The sequence below is a fragment of the Taudactylus pleione genome, unplaced genomic scaffold, assembly GCF_031769625.1.
Source record: "Taudactylus pleione unplaced genomic scaffold, aTauple2 ptg000454l, whole genome shotgun sequence".
Classification (NCBI taxonomy): domain Eukaryota; kingdom Metazoa; phylum Chordata; class Amphibia; order Anura; family Myobatrachidae; genus Taudactylus; species Taudactylus pleione.
In genome coordinates, this window is record NW_028284856.1 from 11,471,724 (window position 1) to 11,483,323 (window position 11,600).

Below are 11,600 nucleotides of genomic sequence, written 5' to 3' on the forward strand. Positions count from 1 at the left end.
AGATATCAGTGATATCTCCTGTGTTAAGTCTCTAACTGAATACTAAAATAACATTAATTAAGGAAAATGTCCATAAAAACGTTAGTTTAGTGTTGATGAATAGGCCCCTTAGACGCTTACTTTTCCCTTTCAGAGGATTAAAGATTAAGCTAATACAGATCTTAACTTCTGTCACTAGTGAACAACAGGTCTTTCAGACTGGTAATGTATTGGTGTGGTAACTAAAGCCCTGTGATACTACTGTAGTCAGAGCAACACCAACAAACAGATCCTGGCCAATGGAATGTCTGCAAGATGTTTCACAGGCTGTTCAACAGTCCATACTTTCTTGTCACTGACTACACATAACTCTAAGTCTGCGGAAGTGTGACGGGGCACAAACAAAAAAAGAATTGAATTTGTTTATGTAGCCAAAGGATATATTCTTTTTTTATTATTATTTACAATACAAGCACTATTGAATTATTACATTTACCTTTGGATCGAGGTTCAACATATTGTATTTACAATGGATTTTTTTTCTGCTATTCTCTCTTGACAGCTGGGTAATTGCATCCTTACTACGGCTTTTGCACTGACAATTGACTTACGCTGACCTATTTCATAAAATAATGTTAAAAATATTTTCTTTTCAAGATCATATGCTAGTCAAGTTTTTCAAATAAAGTCTTGTCCAGGTTAGCAAAGTGCTGGATGCTTGGCTGAGAAGAATGCCAATTTCATCAGGTGCAGAGGGACATGTTGGAGTCGGTGTAGATAGATCCATCAAATGGATTCCAGAAGGAGGAGAGGACCATGAAGAAGTAAGGATCAGCAACTCATATCTTCAGAGGTAAGGGGAGCACTGCCTGAACAAAAAATTGCATACTGTGTACCTAGCTTTACCCTCTTCTAATTCTGACATCGCCTTTCCCCAAGTCACTACAGCTGCTTTAAATATGGAGAACTGTTTGTAAAATGCAAAATGTTTCTTTTACAATAATTAGCAGCAAAATAGTCTTTCCAAGATGTGTGATTTTTGTCTTTGTTTTTGGATGGCAGCTCACAATGGTAAAATAACTTTGTACACAATAATTTCTCATTCTTGCAAAAATTATATTATCTAATGTTATACCCCTGTAAATAATATCTTTATAATATATTATAGGGGCAATTATATAACTTCCTGTAAATAGTGTCGATGTCGCACACAGTTGGCCAATGTTCTAAGTCTGCGGATGGGTCTGAGTTGCTCTGCGCATGCATCCCGATTTTGTTTGTACAGAGTTGCAGAACACATGCAGATGCACTGTAGCAGAAAGGCAAGGGGCGCTCCTGGTCGCTGACTGGGAGGTAACAAGGGTGGCTAAAAAGACTAACGGAGATGTTGAATCATGCTTGCCGACTTATAATATCTCCATCCGGGAGAAGCCTGGGGAGGAGAAGCAGGTGGGCGGAGTTGGGGGTGGGGCCGTCCGGGTCGCATCATCAAGCCCCGTCCCCTCATAGGAATTCACTGCGTACACCGAATATTTAGAATAGGGGACGGGGCTAAATTATGTGATTCTCATAGAATCACGTCATTAGGCCCCACCCCCAATGCACGGACCCACCAATCCCTGGTAATATTCTCCCCATACTGCCCACTTCACTAGGAAGTGGGCAGAATGCAGGAGCAGTGGCTACCATTCCGGGGGTGCAGGGGGATACCCGAAAGATCGTGAGCCTCCCGCGACTTTCGGGAGGGTAGGCATGTATGTGTCTTGTAGGAGTGTTGTAGGTGTGTCACTGAAAGCAGCTATGCACAGAGATGCAGTCACTCATATAGGAGGCCATAGTTATATTTATATGGAGAAAGTGCACCAAAGCTTTTTCTAAATTTTTCCTATTTGTAATTTGCTTTTCATGCTCAGCGGGGGAAGGGGACAAATAAAAAATGTGTGGGCAGATTATAAATTTTTGCCCTGTTAATTAATATCAGTTATCACCGCTAAAAGTAGTGAAAACAGATGTCTTAACAGGGCAATTTACCACTGAAGTCATGTTCGGACAGCACTTCTGATAGGAGGACATCCTGATGATGACATTGCCCCACAGGCAGCACCTTTAGTACCTAATAAGCAGCTTTATTTGCAGCTCATACGCATAGCCCAGTTGTCAGAGAGGAATCCGAAGATCCATCTCCAGTCATACTGTTACTTCTAGTCTCCAGTGCTAAACTGGCCCATACAGCAGTAAATATTGAGAATAATGGGGACTTGTGTTGGTAGCGTTATTTTGCCTAATGTAGGAGATATCTCTGATATCTATTGTGTTAAGCTTTTCCTAAATAGGCACGATACTGCTGTTTACACATGATTTTCAGCCAGTTGGGAAGAGGGCATGAACTATCGCTGATAACCACCTATTAAATTGTGTATCTTACTTTAATACCCGTGCAGCATAAATCATTTCCTTCCAGGAATAACTGCTGCACCCAGTAGCTGGATTTGCTCAGAACTGTAAATAAACCCTTCATTCTGTAATTTTGAATGTCTGTTTAGATCACTGCACTTCTATAGCAAACTTCTTTTTATACCTATTGTTTGATAGTTTTGCTGTGATCTAATTACAAATTCAGATAAGTAGAATTCTGGAAGTGACAGATGTTTGCCTTTTAATAAATTGGTACTTGTAAGACATGTGGGCACCCCTGTAGCCTACCTGTGCCACTTCCACCTTCACTGCTGTATTAAACCTCCAGCTGCTTTGCTGGAATCAGTGAATGAATCATCATGTCAGCTGGGCAGCGGGAGATTTCAAAGCCGTTTTACTGATCCCATGAGATTTTACGACAACTGTCTGAGAGCTGATTTAAATCTGATTAATAAACAGGATCTTTGTAGAGTCTCACTTGATCAAATGTAAGTGGAAGCGCCACTGGTGAGTTACAGAACAGTGGTGCCCATATAATTAAGAAAGTAATAATAATTGTAACTGAATTAATATTGTAATAAGGGCACTCAGGCTTACGTTCCTGCTGCTCCTTTCTTGTATTATCAGGGGGATGCGGCCAGGATGTCAACACTCACTATGGGGCTGATTTAGAGTCGTAGCGCTGCTGTGACTGCTGTACTTTTGCAATAGTCGCATCTACGACTTTATACTAATGCTACTAGAAGCCCCTTCCCTGCTATACAAGCGTGTGTCTAAATGCGCAATGACTGAGACACCCACTGAGTGTCCTTAGATGCACACACCATCGAAACTTGCACCTGCCCTATGCTAGGCCAGATTCTTTGTCTGAGTATGGCCCCCGATGTAAATGATAGCATCTGAGTTCGCAACCACTTCTGCAAAATGCCTGCAACATTCCAAGAACGCTCCCACAAGTCTGTGCGTCTTAATAGCCACCTCCCAGTCACTGCCCATGAACGCCCAATACCTTTCCAATACATTTCTGAGACCGTGCGTCCCGATCATTACTGCGCCTCTGAGCGTTTACGCTGCGGGACGTAGTAGAAAAACATTGACCATTTGCATGAATATCGGCATTATGTGTGACTCCAAATCAGTCCCTCTATTTCCACAGTGAGTATGTTGATATAGTAATGCCGGCACGGGATCCTGACACTGGTGTAATGTTACTTATAGCATTTTAACCGTGCTATAGCTTGAAACATGCTACTTAAAATATGATTTGATTTCCACTTCTTCAACAGGTATCTTTACCATACTGGTTGCGGAAAAAAAAAATCAGATGAAAAGACAGAAGTAAGTTAATTATGGCTATTTATACAGGCTGTCAGACTCTCATTAGCTGCCGCTGCTGCGCCCACTGCGGGAGCCGCTCCATCTTCCGGCTCCCGCAGTGGGTAATGGGAGAGACGTCATGATGTCGTATGACGTCTCTCCAATAATGCAGAGCGGCCCGGCCCTGGAGGACAGACGGAGGGAGCAGAATGCGGCGGCAGGAGCGGGGATTAAGGTAAGTATTTTTTTAAATATTACGTGTGTCTACTGGGGGGGGTTTGGCACTACTGGGGGCACTACAAAGGGGGGACTACTACTACTGGGGGCATTACAAGGGGAGGTGGGGGACTACAACTACTGGGGGCACTACAAGGGGGGGGACTACTACTACTGGGGACTACTACTACTGGGGGCACTATAAGGGGACTACTACTACTACTACTGGGGGCACTACAAGGGGGGTGGGGGCAATACAAGGGGGGGGGACTTATACTACTGGGGGCACTACAAGGGGGGGGACTACTACTAATGGGGGCACTACAAATGGGGGGACTACTACTACTGGGGGCACTGCAAATGGGGGAACTACTACTACTACTGGGGGCACTACAAAGGGGGGGACTACTACTGGGGGCACTACTGGAGGCCTGCATAAGGGTGTTCTCTCCTGTGGCACACGGGGGCACTGCATATGGGCACTACGACAGGGGGCTGCCCTAATCTTTATTTTTACCTTACATTAATCCCATATCGACCCGCCTCCTCCCTGGAACACTGGAGGGGGGGGCGCCGTAGCACGCATATTCTTCGGACACACACGCTACTCTGCCAGGGCCGCCTGCATGCATTTGCCCCCCAGGCTAAAAGTTGCCAGCCAGCCCCTGCCTCCCCCCATCAGGGCCGGCTCCAGGGATAGCCGCGCCCTGTGTCGGTAGGATGTATAGCACTCTCGTGCGCGACTGAAAATGGGGGCATGATCTAATTGCCATAGGCCACGCCCCCTATGTGACGCTATTTAGAGGCGTGCCCACATGGTACGCTTCCAAATAACGTCAGGCTGGGGGTAAGCCCAGCACTCCATCACTAGCTGGGCTTCCCACAGCCCTCTCCCGGCACTGAATGGATGCCGCGCGCATGACGCACATGTACCCAGCCTTCCACTGTATGTAAAAGAAAATGCGATATATCAGGCTGGGCCACCTTCCATTGCTTCATGGTCCATTTCTGACACTCACATGTCCCTTGTAGGCACTTTCAGTGATGGACAGGGGTCAACATGGACACTCTGACTGAGACCCTGAGTGTCCTGACTAGAGATATGCGCCAACCTCTGTATTTTGGTTTTGGTTCTAATTAGTTGTCGGATTTTGGTTTTGCCAAAACTGCCCTCAAGTGTTTTGGTTTTGGATCTGTATTTTATTTAAAAAATTATAAAAACAGCTAAAATCACATAATTTGGGCGCTCTAAAAGAGCGCTCGCTCTGTATCAGGGTGTTTTTTTTTGGTGCGGCCTCCGGGCTGCTCGCATAGCTGTGGGTGACCACCCACACCTATTGCGAGCGGCCAGGTGATGGTCGCAATGGTCTCGACCATCGCGACCATCGGGGCTTGAGATGAGACCCTTGCGGTAGGGTCTCGTTACCGCAAGCCCCAGTGAGCTTCATAGAGCCAAAAGGTCACCACTGACATCAGTGGGGCCGCCCCCAAATGGCAGACGTTCCGTCGGGAACGCCTCCGTTTGGCCAGCCACCCCCCCCTGCCCGCCTCCAAAATGGTGCGAGCTCTCGATCAAAATCGACAGCCACCCCCTTTTGGTGCGAGACCCGGAGCGACGGAGCACCCGTCACTAGCTGGGTCCCGCGCATGCGCACGTCGGAGGTGGCTCCGGTGGGCGCATGCGCAGTGGCCAAACATCGACCCGCTCGCGAGCGCATAGTGTTTGCGAGTGGGTCTGAATCAGGCCCTGATTTTGTGACTGCAGTATTAATCTCAATAACATTCATTTCCAGTCATTTGCAGTCAATTTTGACCACCTCACAGCTCACAATATTGTTTTGACTTTTCATCAATATAGGCCAATGGCTGCAGCAAGCTGGCTGGCTAAACTGATTCAGAGGTGGACGCTAATGCGTATGCAGCCGCACATTCCCACTCACGCAGCTGTGAAAATATGCTAATGTTTGCAAAGATCACCCGAGCATAAAGACGCCCACTGCTGCCTTTGTACTTGCATGCGTGATCGCAAGCAAACATAAATATCGGTAACATGGAAGGACATCGGTGGCCATTTTACCCTTGCAGCAGGTCTGACCTGCCGCAGCCTAGGGAGCTCTTCTGCCATGCAGGGCTGCGTATGCACTTGCAGTGGCTAATTTATGCACGCCCATGAAACGGCGGTCAAACGCCCAGGCACGTCTGTGTTTTCTTAACTACCCCCCGTCAACACCCCCAAATGGTCACTTCCTGTCAATCAATCTGCAATGGGCCTCTGTGGTCTTCAGGCTCACATGGCGATCACTGCCTTCGTGCACACGCACTGTGATGCATATGCATGCGCAATGGCAAACAATCGATCAGTCTGCGTGCGAATTGCAATAGCGTCCACCTGAATCAGGCGCTAAGTGACAGAGCAGTAGCACAAACACACAGCAGTTTAAAGGAATATAGGACGTATAGGACGCAGTGGCAGACAAGATGGCAGGGGTGTAGTAAGTATTACCGCCGGTTCAAATCCCAACAGCAGAAGCCCGGCAGAGGTGAAGATCCCGATCGCTAATAAGGTAAGTATAACTAACCCTATTTTCCCCCCTAACCCTCCGTGATCAAGCATACGGCGAACTTGTTGGATGAAAGTTGATCTAGTGGTCTAGAGTATGGCCAGCTTTAGAGAAGCTGGTGATGCATAGAGTAGCCTGCCTCTGAATGAGCTGGCATTTGTTAGATGCTGCTGCTGCTGTTCATACAGATGAAGGCAATACACCCTCCTAGTGGGCTGTCACAGTCATGTAATCTTTAGTTTGCCCATTCTGCTTGTCTACATATCTGTGATTAGGTGGACAATGGGTACAATGGCATTTTGTAGGCCAATAATTATATTTTTTTTAACATCCATGTACAGGCAGGGAATGGTTTTTATAGTCAAATGGAATCTAGACAGGACCTCAATTAACTTTCTAAAACCCACTGCATTAATGGCGGATATTGGAAGCAGATCTAATATTAGCATAGCCGTCATGGCGTCAGTGATCTGCTGTGTAACTGTGTGACAGCTGTCATACTTGCCTCCTCTAGCAAAGGATTGTTTAACAGCCAATTGTTTTTTAAACTACTACTAGTAGTCTTCTTGTTCCCCTTCTGGGATGAAGATCCACCCCCAGCAGCATCTGGGGGGAACAGATAGGGGAGGAGTCAGTTAGCTTTATCAAATTGGATGCAGGACTACTTTCGATCATTATGGAGGATATTGATGATGAAGGTGTTGGTGGTGGAGATTGCAGATGCTTGGATTTAGCAGAGAGAAGGGAGCTAGCTGACCCTGGACTGCTTAATGTTACTTTTTTAGCATAAGTTTCAGATTTTGCCAAAAACTTTTCATGAACATGCTGTAAATGATGTAACAGGGAGGAGGTTCCTAGATGGTTAAGGTCTCTACCTTTTACTTACTGTGGCTTTACAAACGCTTCAGATGGCAAGACAATTGTTGCCAGGATTTGGGTTAAAATAATTCCACACATAAGAGGTGGATTTTTACATCTTATGCCCAGGCATGACAATGGCCTCCTTCTTATCACGGGCAAGAACTGCTTCAACTGGTGCCTCACACAAACAACATCATCATCATCAGCATCCTCATTAGCACTGGTGTCAGCTACACAAATATCCCCCTCATCCTCAATTTCTAGGTCAGCATCTTCTTAAATTCTACGGCTCAACCCCACATTGGCAGAGGGTGCAGAAATGGTGGAAGGAGGCTTCTCTACGATTACAGTATCAGAAAGGTCAGGCTCACACATAGCACTCGCCCTTAAGAATCAGCTTTAGTAGATGACGTTGAAGCAGTATCATCGTGATGATTGGTGGTGGCAGCAGCTACAGCGCTAGTGCTTGGTTGCTGCTCCTGCTTGTTTTATTGTTTGATCGTTGTTTTCCATATCGATGCCCAAAGTTTTGTTTTTTGTTTTTACAGCTCTGCCCTCCGTGATGTCACTTTTCATAATTCACTGGGTTTTAAATACATACACAGCACAGAAAGCTATTAGCAATGCACTGAGTGTTTGAATTGACAATTACAAATGGAAAATAATGTAGAAATAAAGGTCTATAGTACAAGCATTGGAGAGAGATAAAGTCGACTGTGATAAAGTACCAACCGATCAACTCCTAATTGTCACTTTACAGGCTGTGGGGTCTATGTACTAAGCCTTGGAGAGAGATGAAGTACACAGAGATAAAGTACCAACCAATCAGCTCCTGTCTTTTTTCAAACACAACCTGTAAAGTGAGTTATGACAGTTAGGAGCTGATTGGTTGGTACTATGTCCATCCACTTTTTCTTTCTCCAAGGCTTAGGGGCCTATGTATCAAAGCTTGATGAGAGAGAAAATTGTGAGATATAAATCACCAACCAATCAGTTTCTAACGTACATTTTATAGGCTGCGTTTGAAAAATGACAGTTAGGAGCTGATGGTTAATACTTTTTCCCAGAATTTTATCTCTCATCAAGCTTTAGTACATAGACCCCTATGGGCCTCATTTATCAATGAGTTTTATCATTCACAATGAGTGATAAAACTAATTGCGTATGATAAAAGGTGCTCCAGCCAGTCAGCTCCCAATTGTCATTTTTCAAACAGATGACAGTTGGGAGGTTATTGGCTGGAGCACCATTATCATATGCAACAAGTGTTGTGAATGAAAAAACTCGTTGATAAATGAGGCCCTTAGTTTGAAAAATGACAGTTAGGAGCTTATTGGTTGGTTCTTTATCTCTCTCTACTTTCTTTATACAAAGCTTAGTACATAGATCCCACTGTCCAGAGCCAGCTCCAGCAGGAGCTGCGCCCTATGCAGTGAGGGACCCAGATGCCCCAAATCTCACACGCGGCTAAGCCGCACGCGTCCAACAATGGGGCGTGGTCTAATTCCCACAGACCACGACCTTAAATGGTGCTATTTGGGCTGTGCGCGTATGGCACACCTCCCATTTAACGTCAGGCTAGGGGCAAGCCCAGCACTATGTCAGTAGCTGGGCTGCCCCCAGCGCTCACTCTGCAATGAATGGATGACGCGCGCATGCATGTGGCATCCTTTTTTGTTCCCAGGGGTCAGCACCGCCGCGGTGGTGGAGGTGCCCAACATCCCGAACGCCTCGAGCCGGCTCAGCCAAAGTCCATAAACTCCTTCTATCTTATAGTGAATTTATTTTTTAAATGCTTTTCAGGTCACGATTTGTGAAGCAAATAAAATTATTTAACATTTCTGACAGTTTGACAAGTTATTGTATGCCTGGTATAAATGTTGTTTTATAACAATACATATTTATATATTTTGGAGTAGTCAAGTGACAATGATGGAATACGTAACACCCAGAACAAACTAGCAACAACAAAAGAAAGCTCAAATGTTCGTAAGTATTACCCAATGTAAAACAGATGCACATCTGAATGTTGTTTATGTTCTTGCACACTGTTTTGTCTGCAATTTAAGCAATTTATTGGGCTAGTGAATAAGTAAAAAATTAAGTGTTTTTTACTATTTTTTTTACTTAAGGACCCCATACATCTTCTGTCGGATTGCATGATCCTGCGTTCAGATCGGGAACGCCAATCCGCCGGTTGGCCATCGATGTTCCGAGATCCGTCGCAGGATCGGTGAAATCTACCATGTTAAATTTTACCAATGTGCCAATCACGATCATATTTTGATCGTGATCGGCAAATCTGTGAAATGAAACATGATGGATTTTACCGATCCTGCGGTGCCAGTTTGCAGGATCGCAACATCGCGGCAATCCGTCACAGATGTATGGGGGCCTATAGATTACTGTGGATTTTTCCTTTCTTTGTTACTTCTGCTGCTTTTAATGATTATTAATTTTGCAATGACATAACTGCCATGGCAACTACAGTCACAACCACATGATCTAGTGAGCATAGAGGATTTGTAACATCTTTCTAAGATCTGGGTTGTTTGGCTGACTAAATTAATTAATTAATCAGGAACAAATGCATATAGAAGTGCAGCATGGGAAACTTTGCAATTTGAATGCATTCAATACTGACATAGCAGTTTCATATAAAGGGCTGATTCAGATGTGTACGCTATGGCGATGTTTGTACAGTTAGGCAGTTTTTCATACTGCGCACGCATTCGAGTCGCACTGTACATGCGTCGCGATGACTTACAGACGGCAGTCACAGTGAGAATTTGGAGTGATTGAAAGTCAGTGTGTGTTTATGTAAGGTAATGGAGGTGGGTCGGCTAGTCAAGCGAGGGCACGTCGCGTCGGTTTTCTGGGCCTGTATGGCAGCCAGCGACTGCGTCTGTGTCCAAAATTTCACTGGCCCTGTCGGCTTAATTTCAACAGACATTGTGAGCAACAGTAGGGTAGCTCAGAAGATCAATAGTGCAACCGATGTGCAGTCAATGTGCGACCTATGGTGCATCTTTGTACACAAGCGGCAGATATGCAGGTAGTGGGCGTCTCTGTACAGCTTTAATAGGCTGCAGCATTAGCATATATTCACAGTACAGCTGCGCACAGAGACGCAGTCATGAATGAAATAGCGTCCACCTCTGAATCAGGCCCAATATCACCAATTTATCAGTTTTACTGGTGTCACAGCGTAATATCATAATATTTGTTAGTGGCTGTCAGGGACAGATCCTGTAGAAAAGAAGAGTAGCCATAACAGTTACAGTTTAATTAATAGTAAGAAGTTCCCAGATATTCAGATTCCTTACCAATGTTGTAAAACACAGATTCCATGGAACAGAGAAGAAAAAAATATAACAAGGCCCAAGACGGTAAGATCCAAGACGGTCCACTCAAGGAAAATCACTCCACAACCAATACTCAGGAGAATTCAACTAAGGCCACTAAAGAAGACTCAGGCATGCCTCCTAGCAAGAAACCTATGACTTCCACAACAGGACCCAAACAGAAAGACTTGGCTTCTACAAATGGCCCTGCTAAAAAGTCATCAGTGTGTCTCATTTTGTAATCTGCAGATGCACTTATCCACAAACAGATAGTGTTGTATGAAGCCCATGAATTCATCTTGCTACAAATTAGGTCTCCAAATTGTGACTCTCAAATTCAAAAATGGAAGAAAGGGATCCACTGACCATTCCATTTTTATTTTTGTAGTTTAAACAGCAGCAAACCTATCAAATTAGGATTGTCATTCATTCAAATACAAAAATAGAAAATGTTAAGGCCAATGTATATAAATCAAGTGTATGTATGATAAATGACCATCCTTTGTATTTAACAATTTGAGTAGAAAAGTATTTTTTATTGTGTCAGTAGCTTTGATGTCTGTTAGGGAATATATCACTGGACTGACCAGCGTTGTTCGGAATTTCCTTACAGTTGTAAATAATTTCTATACTTTCTAATTGACTAAAAGAAAAGCAGCACTTTAGTTGTGTAATAAATTTAATTACATTTTATTTTTCAGGAAATACACTTAGAACATAATGGTAATGATTCAGAGGTGGACGCAGAGGTGCACTGCGACTTTATGCAAATGCCACTACAAAGCCCTGCCCTTGTGTACATCCATGTGTCCGAATGTGCAAGGACTGAGGCGCCCACTTTCAGTGTCCATACACAAAGTTATACCCATTGGTGCGACCTAAGACGCCACCATCAGTTGCACCATCA

General features: G+C 44.5%; 1 protein-coding gene across 1 annotated transcript; it reads left to right on the forward strand.

Moving 5' to 3' along the window:
- The first annotated feature begins 692 nt into the window (after positions 1 to 692).
- LOC148505442 (uncharacterized) lies at positions 693 to 11,269 on the forward strand. The gene is made up of 4 exons (XM_088448263.1): positions 693 to 832; positions 3,681 to 3,732; positions 9,269 to 9,338; positions 10,694 to 11,269. Exons 1-4 carry the CDS (start codon positions 711 to 713, stop codon positions 10,933 to 10,935), a joined length of 486 nt encoding a protein of 161 aa, XP_088304389.1. The 5' UTR covers positions 693 to 710; the 3' UTR covers positions 10,936 to 11,269.
- The last annotated feature ends 331 nt before the right edge of the window (positions 11,270 to 11,600 follow it).